At 38.8% G+C, this 12,700-nt stretch overlaps 1 protein-coding gene across 3 annotated transcripts in view; it reads right to left on the bottom strand.

The window, feature by feature from the left end:
* The window catches only part of vps8 (VPS8 subunit of CORVET complex), a 43,967-nt gene extending 34,826 nt beyond the window's left edge, over nt 1-9,141 (bottom strand). For all 3 annotated transcript variants that reach the window (XM_047602921.1, XM_047602923.1, XM_047602922.1), the window contains exons 1-6: nt 8,987-9,141; nt 6,241-6,309; nt 4,383-4,513; nt 4,193-4,289; nt 2,223-2,255; nt 1,553-1,607 (exon numbers count right to left, since the gene is read on the bottom strand). In XM_047602921.1, coding sequence (XP_047458877.1) covers nt 1,553-1,607; nt 2,223-2,255; nt 4,193-4,289; nt 4,383-4,513; nt 6,241-6,309; nt 8,987-9,058 — 457 coding nt within the window. In that variant the 5' untranslated portion in view covers nt 9,059-9,141. The remainder of the gene's footprint in view (nt 1-1,552; nt 1,608-2,222; nt 2,256-4,192; nt 4,290-4,382; nt 4,514-6,240; nt 6,310-8,986) is intronic.
* Between the last annotated feature and the right edge of the window lie 3,559 nt (nt 9,142-12,700).

Raw genomic sequence — 12,700 nt, 5'->3', positions numbered from 1 at the left:
AAATATTAAGCATATTTGAAACCCCTCAGTCTATTATTAATAAATTTTAATCACAAACTTGGATTAACAAATTAGAATTAGATCTTAGACGATGGCTCTGATCTGATCTATTCATCCTTGAGTCTGGGTGAACGTCAGACATTTTGTTCATGAGAACGGTATGGAGGAATGAAAACACAAAAACAAAAAGCTTCTAGCAAAGGTTGTCCTCAGTACAGGGGCCTCATAAAAAGTAGACACAAGGAAATAAATGATATATTTCAAAAATATTTATAAAAACATATATGAAAAAGTTTGGGAATATGGAAGATGGCCGCTTGCTCTTCACAGACAAGTGTGTCCAACTTTCTCTAACTGGTGTTGGACATGTTTTGGGTGAGCTTCTGGGAAATGTGTTCATTTATATAGAGTATATTTCGATGCCTTTAATTTGTTCATCATATATTCTATAAAACCTTTTGATAATATCCACCACTACCCACCGTGAACAGATTTAATTAACTGTTTAATTCTGCCTCACTACCTCAGACAGTCTCCCAGGCATTACCTTTCTCTTTAAAGAGCCAGAACTCCTTACTATGCAGGGCATATCACCACACAAGCTCATCAGATGTAGACCTTAAATTACAGCCAAAACTACTGGTCCGACAGCTGGAAAACATCTTCCCATCTGTTTTTTTTATCTTCAGAGAAGCGTAGCTTTAGTAAATTAATAACAAATTAACATATTAACAAAATTGCATTGCCACAGGCCTTGGTAAGGACCAAGTGTATCGAGTTTTCATTTCCATCATTTCACAGGCAAGGCTGCCCTTTAAGCCCACTATTGTTCGACATAGTAATGGAGTCTTACGACACAACCAACTTCACATGAATCTCTCCAAGCTTCTCTCTATGAACCTATGAGATTGATGTTAGAGTGTAGAGCATTATACCACACCTCATGGTTGGCGTGATTTTTACACCCTGAAGCAATTTGGATTTGGCTTGACATTTGTCTCTTGGGTACAGGTGCTCCACTCTTCTTCAGAAGCACCTGTTTGGACGAATAATGCTCTGTTGCTACTTTCCATTCCACTGCTTCTATTTGATGAATCAAATGAACTGCTGGAGACTGCATTATGCATCAAACCCAATTTTAAAAGGATACAGTCAAACATCTCTGAGGATAAAGTCATCCTTCATGTGCTTAGTTTATGTTGTTGGCATTGTTATTAATGGATTATAGTGATAGATGAATGTGACTATGCGAGTTAATCCTGATAAAATAATTATATTCCTTCTCTAACCAAAACGGCATTATAGTTAATATCATTATAATGCACAATGATCTTGTGTTGGCTGCCCACATGTATTTTTGTGCAACACCTTTACAAGAGGGACAAAAAGTTACCATGTTCCACAGAGTCATAATGTTTACGATGATAGGATATATGTATGGTTACAATGAATAAAAGCTCTGTCTGAACTGTGTTGTTTGCACTGTAAAAGGTTTAAAAGATTCATCGCATTACTGCAAGCACATAGTGAAGGTGATCAAGTTTAAACTCACCAAAGATCAGAGCCAGGCCATGAGACGTTCCCACAGCAATTACACCTGACACAGTCTAAATGCAAATAAATATAGCTTAGAAATCATTAAAATAAGTCAGGATAAGGTAGAACACACAAGAAAAAAGACAAGACACTTTCTGCTGCCAATAAAATATATTATTGATAACTTCCTAAAGTGTATACATCTTCACATTCTCCTATTTTTACTTATGCTGTGGCTTTTCCTGAAACAGCGTGCCAGTTGCTTTCTGTTGCATTTCTACCTCCTAACTGGCTTATAGTATTGTTTGTAGTCCATTTCAATAGTCATAACCGTTTAAATGAATGCAAAATGTCAGGTTACAAGCCTTTAACAGTTACAGATTATACCTGTATAGCTGCTACCAAATGTTGACATTTTTCTCTCCCATTTATCTTCTGTCTTGATACTAGCCACTATAAGTGGCAAAAGCAGGATCTTTGCCTTAAATGCATTTGATTTAATTTATTTATAAATGTATTCCCCATATGTTCTGTAAAGGTACTAGTACAGTTTAAAATGTGAAAGCAATAAAATGAATCAAGGAAGCATAAAGAGTTAGCAATTAAAAGACCATGTTAACAAATCCTTTAAACTATTACCAGCACTTTCTAACATTGAAATGTTAGATGAATAGATGAATACTCACTATAGCAGTTGGCAGTCCAGCATCCACTTTGTCCTGTGAGAAGACAAATGTGTTTTTATGAGTATATACTACTCCTACCTTTAGGTGCATTTCTGCATTTTTTTAATTAGACATATTATTGAGACAAATCTGTTTAAACCATAGACTGTAGAAAAATGGAAGCTATAGCAGCTCCTCAAAAGTGAAGCCAAAGCAGGTAGAGCTCCCCCTGGTGGCTGGCTGCAATATAGGTCATAAGCTCCACCTCCACGGATGTGACTTGGGATGAAATAAAAACTAAAGTAAAAGTCAAATACATTTTTATCAATGATGGCTTCTGTCATTAGTTGTTCAAGTGTTTCGTTTCGTTTTGTGAAGTGGTCCCATGGATCGTAAGAGTAGGAACTATTAAACTAAGTCGAATCAAACACCAGTGAGTCTAGAGGAAGTATGGGAATGAGACTACGATAAGACTGCTCAGAGCCTTGCCCCAAACTCAAAAAATGGTATACTAGTGGAATACTAGCATCAGTTTGACCAATGAGAGGAAGTGGAGATGCACTGCCCAATTTTACAGTCTATGGTTTACACAGAAAACTTAAGGAAACCTGCACTTGCAATTTGGTTATGGCTTGTGTTAGGCCAGCAGTAATTACAGTTACCGTTAGCCTCCAAAATGAATAAGGTCAAATATATGTCTTAAGAAATAACAACATGGTGGTGTATGTCTGTGTTTACACATACAGCCATAACATTATGTCTAATACAGTAGAGGTCTCCTGCCAAAATAGACTGAGAAGGTTGATTAAAGGAATCCACGAGTATACCTAGTACTAGGTGTACGACTGTGGCTCAGTAGGTAGGGCAAGTTGTCCATCAAGCGAAGGATGCCACATGACGAAGTGTCCTTGAGCAAGACACTGAACCCTCAGTTGCTCCCAGTGCATGGCAGTGGTGTGTGAATGTGTGTGTGCTTGTGTGAGTGAATGGGTGGATGCATCTCTGACTCTAAAAGTGCTTTGAGTACCAATGGGTAGAAATGTGCAATATAAAAGCCAAAAGACAAGCAAGCAAGACAATTAAGGTGTGCTGTGGATGTCACATACTCTGCCAGAAGCGAGAAATTTGTTTTCGCAGCTAGGGCTGGGAGAACAAAATGACGTCATTTGACTCAACACACCAACAGGGCGGGACTTTTTTCTCGTGTGGTGTCCAGCAACTATTCTGAGATTGGGAAGAAATTGGAAGTGGGTTTGTTTTTTGTGGAAAAGCAGAAATGTTAGCAGCCACTCTGTGACACAACCACATCTCCTTGGACACTGTTTTGCCAACTACTTTTGTTCTGAATGCTAATTCTGTAAATTTTATGATTACACTATTTTATTTTGCTAGTTTATACTTATTTTTGTTTTACTTTATCTTATTGTATCCTTCTTGTGGTTTTTATGAGTGTTTACTTCTATATGCAACAAAGCTACTGTGACAAAGTAATTTCCCTCATGGATCATTAAAGTCTAAGTCCTAGTCTGTCTGGCAGACATGATCATCAAAATGACTGGTCGACATCTGAAAATAATAAGGAAAGTGCATCTATAAATTACCTCTTTTTACTAACTCTTTTCTTGTTCTTGCTCACCTGGAGAACAAGAAGAACGTGTGCAACAAGCTATAAACAGCAGATCCTTTTAAGGTCTGCAAGTTCAAAAGTCAGGCTTCCATGGATCTGACTTGTTCCCACATAAGCTCAAGTGGATTGAGATCTGGGTAATATGGAGACCATGTCAACACCTTGAACTCATTGGTGGGACACAAAGGCAGCATTATTCACTTCACCTCTTATGGCTGATTGGTGCATGGATGAATTTTAAGAGGATTAGGATGCGTTAAGCATTGAGTTGTGATGGTTAAGATTGGGGCAGAGGGCAGGGGAATGCATTATCTCTCTGAGCAGAAAAGAAAGGCATGTACAGTGCGAATGGTAATAGTCTTACAGCAGCAGAGACGATCTGTGCAGAGATACCCTTCAGCAGGCTGTGTCGAAGGACGGATCCATGAACCGTTGCATTCAGATCCACTGTCCTCTTCTTTCTGCAACGTGTCCACACACAGACACACGTCAAACTCAGCCAAACAAAGACAAATGAAACTATTTTGTCAACGTGTACATACAAAAACAAGAACCTTTTGAGATATGCAGGGTCTCCACTATCAGAGCTGGCTAGAGAGGAGGTGTCACAGGAGTGAGTGTCTATGTTGTCTGTGTTTAGCACGGAAGTGTCCTCCAACACAAATGGCTCCTCCTCATCCTCCAACTGCAACGCACAAATCAACACAATAAAGACGTGTCAGTGTCTAGCTTGTATTATTGGCTCTTGTATCACATTGGGTGTCCATCATTATATTTATATCAAACAGACCACTTAATGTTTGTGAGGAAATGTACTCACATGTATACCTCAAAGCACTAATGCTTTACTCCTGGCTGTTATGTTCCATTTTTTGGTAAAATACATTCACTTCTAGATATACTAGTGAAAACATATTCATTTTACAATAACAGTCAAGTGGTACACCACCCTTCTGGGCTGTCATAATGTTGAGTCTAGGCTGAAACAGTAGAAGAAAGGTGGAATGACAGTACTACATGACAGGAGGGGGCAGCGTAGGAGGTTTCCACCTGGGAAGGCTGGTGGTGCCTGCTGATAGGATGGTTTGGCCCCAGATCGGTCCTATTACGATCCAGGTCTACAAGAGGAGGGACCCAGCCACAGGATCTACTCGCTGCTTTCTCTGCCATTTCATTGCTTGACTTTTTGTACCTCTTGTCCTTTGGTCAACCAAGGTTGTTTTTAAAAGTACTTTCGAAATAAACTTTGATTTGGCTTGACATGACTGTCGCTTCGATATGTGATCCCTATCTTGTCTTATTAGATGTGGTGGAAGGTGTGGACTATAGATGAGACTGGGTGTCCCTCTACACCTCCTTAGGTAACTTCTTCTTTTGCCATTTAGTTTGTTGCGTTGAACTTGGACAACTTTGTTAGTCAGGTCTAGTCTTGTTATCTTGCTCTCATTTATTTGTCATGACCACGTGGTTCAGTCACTGTCCACTGTGTATGCTTCAAGCAAGTTGCCTTGAAATTGAAATAAATCCTGTTAAATTTAGTCTTACATCCAGGCTCGATTTGTGATTCTGTGAACAGTATTAAATTAATTCATTCATTTTCTGTAGCCGTTTATCCTCTAGGGGGGTTGCTGGGGTCTATCCCAGTTGTCATTGGGTGAGAGGCGGGGTACACCCTGGACAGGTCTCCAGTCTATCGCAGGACTACCACAGAGACAAATAATCATTCACACTCACACCGACGGACATTTTGGAATCACCAGTTAACTTGAGAATGTCTTTGGATGGTGGGAGGAAGCCGGTATACCCAGAGAGAACCCACACAGACACAGACAGAACATGCAAACTCCACCCAGAAAGGCCTGAATCGGCTGGTGGATTCAAACCCAGACCTTCTTGCTGTGAGACCTCAGTGCTACCACCACAACACTGTACCATGCTATGACTATAATGAATACTGTATCTAATAAGTATCATCAATTTAAAAGATTACATGAAAATTCTTTGGGGAGCAAACTAAATTAATATATCAGCACAAAATACAAGCTACACAAATACAAAAATGACTGGTTTAAGTGATCTAAGAAGAAAAGGAATGTGCACATCACTGATTGATATTCCACAAGTTATTAAATCGTACATATGGACAGCTTCCAATCAAATCTCTGAGTCCACATGATTCATACATAAGGCCCACTATTCGGACTCATTGTCATTGTCATGGGAAAAGCATACGTATTGCTATGCTTTTGAATAGTGTACACAGTATGGATAACAACAAAATGGTTTGTGTTTTATCAACTAAAATAGGATTTCTGTAAACTGGAGACAGAGATACACCGACAGGATGTCAGAAGAGTTGAATAAAAGAACATTAAAACTTGTCACAATACTCATGTGTTGCATGTATTTAACCTCATTAAGGATGCTCTCCAGTGTGGGAGGTGTATCCACTTGGGGAATGTCAAATTCCTTATCGTCGATCTGGGAACAGAAGCAAAAAGTAAAGAAATAAATAAAGAAAGAAAGAAGCAGAAGGTCATGATCCATCATTTGTTTCTCTGTGCTTTCTTTGTTGTGTGCATATCTAATCTCAGTCTACCTTGCAGCTGATCTTTCATGTGGTTTACCACAAATTAACATCAAAAGCCACACTTCGCTTGTATAGTGTTTCTATTTTCTAAGTGAGAAAGGCCCAGAATTGTATTGATTTATTATTAATTATTATTATTAATTATATTAACTGATCAACTGATCTGATTAACTGATCCCTTCCTACGTCTTGCTTTCAACAGACTACAGTTTGCTACATTGCTGCTGTAAGGCAGCTTTGGAAGCAGGGGGATGTAAAAAAACAACCTAACAAAGACAACTTAACTCATTAATTAAAATATAATAACTCAGAATAATTTTTTTAAAAAACTCAGAAACTGGGTGTTACTTTTTATTACTGGGTTTGTGGCTGGACTCAGAATAGAATTCTCATCACGTTCGTGTAAAACAACACAAACCTGTCTTCACATTAAGTGACTCTGAATAACTCAACTGTTCTTTTCTGACATGATCTTGGTTGCATACTACTACAAGAATCATGGGCCACAAAAAAGCTAGATTCATAACAACAAGATACAGAAAATTGATCTGAAAAAAAAAATTGATCTGAACATTTTATGAATAAATATGTCTTTCAAACCAAGATCAAAATCATGATGGAAAATAGATTTTTTAAAATCCTGCCCAAGTAGAGAGACCTACTTAAATCAATTAAGATCCTATTACAGTTTGAATGTGTAGACATTTTCTACGACAGGTGTCTGTGGAAGGGCGGGAGAAAGGAATAAAAAAGGGGGTGGGGAATACATGGCAAGACAAAATAGTGTGATGAAGGCAGTAATCTAAACAGCACTGGCCATTAGGCATGAAGTTAAAACAAAATTGCTGGCATATAAAAAGCAACAGGCAACAGAATATACAAAATAAGAGATAACCATGCCAAATCAATCTATTCACCAATTTCAAAACTAAAGGCTAAGGTATGGATGGATACACTTCCAAGTGGTCAAAATCACTCAGGGAAACATTGATTTCCTCACCGAAGTCTGTGTTTATGTTTTAGAGAACTTCCATATTCTTAGAAGGACCTAATTTTGTCCATCTTTACATGCACCGATTAGCTATAACCCTAAAACAACAAGCCTGTGAATAAGTATTGATTATCTCATTCCTCTGGGAACTCTGGGCCCTGGCATTTATGTGGATGTTACTTTACACGTAGCACCACACATTGTACCGCATATTGTTACAGACCAAGCTCACACCATGACAGTGGCAAGGGGGTGTTCCTTGCGTCCATTTGATTCCATGTGTTCCCTCAGCTAAACGATAGTTAAATGCAATATTCCAACATATTGGATCTTAACTGATATGTGAATGGAACGAAATATGGGTGTGAAAGCACCTTTAGTTATAGACTATGTCCTATGTCATCATTTGTGAAAGACTGGCAACTGTTTCTAACAGTATGCACATTAGGATGCTACAAAAACAAACAAATAAACATAACATTTATAAATTTTTAAAGTTGCTTTGTTCATTAATATTTTTCACGTTATCACAAACACTAGTATTTCGCCAATCTCTTATATTAGCTGATGTTAAAAAAGGAGAATGGAGAGAGTGTAAGATCCTGAAGTTTGTCAAGGCACAGCACACGAAATACTTATAGGCATATGCTTCCGCTTTTGATGATTATTCATTCTTTAATTCTAGGATTTAGAAGAACTTGTTACGTGATTCAGACCATAGCGCCACCCAGTGGTGAGATGGAGGACTCGTCCCACGTTTAGTATGCCTGAATGCCTGCTGCAAATATTAGTGTAAAAGTGTGTAGTGTAAGAGTGTAAATTCTAAAATAATACATAGAAATGTATTGTGTTTGGCTTCGCTTGTGTATCCTTCTCCTGCTAGTCTTCACTACTTCCTTACTTGCTGCCCTTTACACTTTCTCGCCGCTGTATGACTTTTAACTGTTCAATAGCATTACTCCGAAGTAATATTTCAAGGACATTTTATGGTAAATTTTATTGTACGGCACCCGCTGCTGAACACCATTTGAAACGGCCACTAGATTACAGAGACCAGACGTCCCGGATTTCTGGGTACAATCTCCGTTTTGGATGACCCGACCCGCGGCTAAAGGTGTCCCCGAAAATGTTCCCAATTGTAGCGTTTTATGAATGAGAAAAAACTGTTGCGCGTAGACGAAAACAACTGTTATTACGGTACCAGATCGCGCTGCTATTGACATTACAAACAGTTTAAATCTGTTTAAACATAAATATAAGTCAAAAATAAATGAAATCGTAATTGTCCCTGTTACATTTCATCTCAATAAAATGTAATCCTTTCTAATGTCCGAGCTGGAAATGTCCCCGGATTTCAATTCAGAAATCTGGTCACCTTATACCTTACACTAATCAGGTTAATGATAATTTAAATGTGTTCTTCCTACGTCCACGGAGGGTATCAGTGAAGAAGGCTACTGATAGTCTGCATTTGATGGTGTTCCCGAAAAACAACAGACTGCTGTGTAAGCACAGAATTCAATTTTCTTTCACGCCTTTCTTCGCCATGACAGTAGAATATGTACAGAGTATCTTACCGAGTCCACCTCCATCAGGTTCAACTGGGAAGAGGCAGACACTAGGCTGCGGGCGTCTGGAGACTGTGACATTTTAATGTTTACATGGACTCAGCATAGAGTATTAGAAGTATTAGAGAGAAGACAGGGACCGCCTCCCCAGCACCACTTCCTGCTTCTCCTTCCTCCTTGTCTTCTTCTTCTTCCGGGATTCTTGGCAATTTTGACGCTACTGGGCGCATCACTGCCCTCCGCAGGTTGTGGGTGTGTACAAACATCACAGGTCTTAGACATGGTCTCCAGCCTGCCCATGAATCCTCTGCTACTGTCAAACTGTCACATAAGATCATCAGCTATATCTTGTATTACTAGATTCTACGTGTTTCCTTCAGCTCGATTTATGCATCTATGACAGAAGTTTGTTTATCTTGTTTCTCTTGCTCTTCTTTTCTCTCTGCCTTAGACAGATGGGTCCCTCCATATGAGCTGGGTTCTGCCAGTTGTACAATTTGTATCGACGCTATATAAATAAAATTGAAATGAAATGGTCTTAAGATCATACATAAACTTTAAAACTGTGTCCACAATAAATAGTGGTTATCATTATGAACCAAGATGATTTAAATAACAAAGACATGACACCAAGATTCAAATCAAGCTATATTTCATCATGTAAAAGAATGACTACAAAGATGAGTCTTGAGCCTCTTTTTAAAAGTATCAACAGTCTCTGCAGCCCTGAAGCTCTTCAGTTAGCTGTTCCACAGTCGTTGACCATAATTACACTTAATTAAGTGCTTGTCTTGTATCATTGAGTCATATTCCTCGTATGTGCACACATACTTGACCAATAAAGATGATTCTGATCCTGATCCTTTCAGCTTTATGTCTATAACCACTGTCCCTAATTTAAACAAAACAAACAAAATCGTTTTAATTATATCAAGTCAACCTCCTTTCAAGCAGAGCAGCTGCTGAGTCAAAAACAAATAAGGACTAGTCTTACATCCTCTCCACCATTATGCCCAAAGAATAGCTAGCAGCTCTGTGGTGAATACTGAGCATCCATCTGTGATCTGCTGACTGATCTTTGTTCCGGGCTGAACCACATATAAGCCAAACCTGCTCTGCTGCGCTCTAGATCCTGCCTGGAACCACCTGGAAATATTTTTAGATAAGACACAATTGCTCTGTTGAGATTTTCCGGTATGTGAGAGTCTAGAATCCTTTTCTTGCAAAAATGTTATGTCAATGTCTGGATGTTAGACTAGCCACAAATGGAAAAAGGACCTTTTGATACGGATGAAAAACAATTAGTATTTTATCTTTCCTTTAGAACATCAGTTCCTCTGGCAGGTTGGTTAACATGCTTACACACTTATATGCCAAAAGCATATAAGCATTTTTTCTGGTTCCACCCACTTCTCTTGTTTTTAGGTTCTAGCAGAATCCTGATTTTAAAATATGTAATGGTAAAGTATAAATGGATGAGGGGCTGTGTTAGGAGGTGGAGGTTGGTTAAGGAAGCAGTTGGTTGCCTCCAGCTCTTCTCTTTTGCCTTTTTCTTCTTCTTCAGCTTGATTCCTTTGTAGAGAAATGCATCAGAGTATTATTTCACATCCAGATGTTTACTTCTCATCTCATTTCAACTTCTACTTCTTCTTACTTTTTCAGTTGTTTGATCAATGTTGTTTCAAAGTTGCCTTTGTGTCTTCTCACTTCCCTTTCATTCTTTATTGTGATGTTTTGCTGGTCCTGATTATCATTTTGTCTATTCTCTGTGCGATGGAGACAAGGACTTTGACGGTCTTGATGCACACGCCACCACCAATAAACACAAACCTAAACACCAAAAACAATTATCTGTGTGTCAGACTGGTGATAAAAACACTATCTTCAAATACATAGCACAATGTCTGTGAGAAAGAGTCAAGGGCTTTAACAGTCTTCCACAAAGAAAGACAATTGTCCTCCTTGGTGTGTGGAGTCATGCTTCTCAGCACACTCTCTGGTTCTTTTTCAGTGTAGTCCAGCTGATACTCTCATCCTCTCCTCGAAGTAGTTTGCCAGATTGCACTCTGGACTCTGAATACAGCAATTGGAGTTTAACCGTCAGTGGAAATTACCCTACACAAACAGAAAATGACAAATTTTATTAAATAAAATGATCTTAGAAACATATTGGCTGATTAAAAATGTCAAGTAAAAAAAACAACAAAACAAAAAAAACGAACACTTAACTTAGGTGCACTGAAGTAGGCTACTGAGGATGAATTTTTTTCTTTTTATCTAATTTCACTAATCAGCACTTTGGTTGTCAAAGTAAGAGGAACCTAACTTCCACTTGGACACACTAATACTGCATAACCTATCTTTCAGGTAACAGTCAAATGTGTTAACTGAACAGCCACAGAGACCCTGGTTTCTTCACTTTTTCTTTGCTGAGAGACCATGAACTGAAAAAGCAGAGGACACATCATCTTGCCCCTGAGAGAATAAAGTGTTATTATACTGCAAAGCACATTTCATATCAGACTGCGTGCATTGCTAAATGTGATCATATTTTAAAATAACAGAGTCCTGCTTGTTCGTGTCTTTGTGCTCAGTCTCTGTCAGTTGTTCCCAGGAACCTGAACTCTGTGATAAAACCTGTGTGGATGGGCCTTCATACTACCAAGATGGCTAAGCAGGCTCAATAATCAGAAACATTTTCTTCACATGTGCATTTGATTACACATGTTGATGTGAGGTTCACTCAGATCACTGGATTCAGTCCATAGTGCTAACCATTACACCATGGAACCACCAACCAAAAAAAGCCTGTGTTTCTTATACGGTTACAAAGAAATATTTGAATGTGAAATATTGGCCATTTTTTGTAGGATATATATACTTGAACAGACTTATGGGATCATGCTGTTCAAGGATTGTAATATCATGTATGCACACATACCCCACTTCCCACAATTTCTTAATTTGTTTGATTACGCCTGCATATCCTAGTTCGATTCGTTCTCAGATTACAGATGACTTTTTTTCTTTTTTTTTTCTTTTTTTACTTTTTAGTCAGACAGTGAAGTAAGATGTGATATATATCTGTGAGCTAAATCATGTTACATCCAAGTTCCCGTACTTTTAACAGGGTCACCTTCACAACAGAGAATGGGCTCTGGGTTCGACCCACAAACCTCTCGGTTAAAGTCCTTCTCAGTTAATGACCTCAGTCTAAGTCATCAGAATTTTGTTGTCACATTGAACAACCGAGGGAGCATACCTGAATCTGGATTTCCTGGTGGAGAATTTTGCCAAAAACCTGTGTGTACACCGATCAGGCATAACATTATGATCTCTTTCCTAATACTGTGTAGGTCCCCCTTTTGCTGATGCAACAATCCTGACCCATTGAGGTATGGACTCCTCTAGACCCCTGAAGGTGTGCTGTGGTATCTGACACCGAGATGTCAGTAGCAGATCCTTTATGTTCTGTTGTGAGGTGTGAAGTTGTGAGGTAGGGGTTCCATAGATTGGAATTGTTTGTCCAGCATATCTCACAGATGCTTGAGATTTGGTGGATTTGGAGACTAGGTCAACACCTTAAACTCATTGTTGTCCATTCCTGAACCATGTTTCCTCCATGACAGGGAGCATTATCCTGAAAAAGGCCACAGCCATCAGAGTATACTGTTGAAAGGGTGTACATGGTGTGCAACAATGCTTAGCTAGGTGGTACGTGTC

This window comes from Mugil cephalus, chromosome 13, assembly GCF_022458985.1.
Source record: "Mugil cephalus isolate CIBA_MC_2020 chromosome 13, CIBA_Mcephalus_1.1, whole genome shotgun sequence".
Classification (NCBI taxonomy): Eukaryota; Metazoa; Chordata; class Actinopteri; order Mugiliformes; family Mugilidae; genus Mugil; species Mugil cephalus.
Note: the sequence above shows the minus strand (reverse complement) of the source record. Positions and strands in the feature narration are given on the sequence as shown.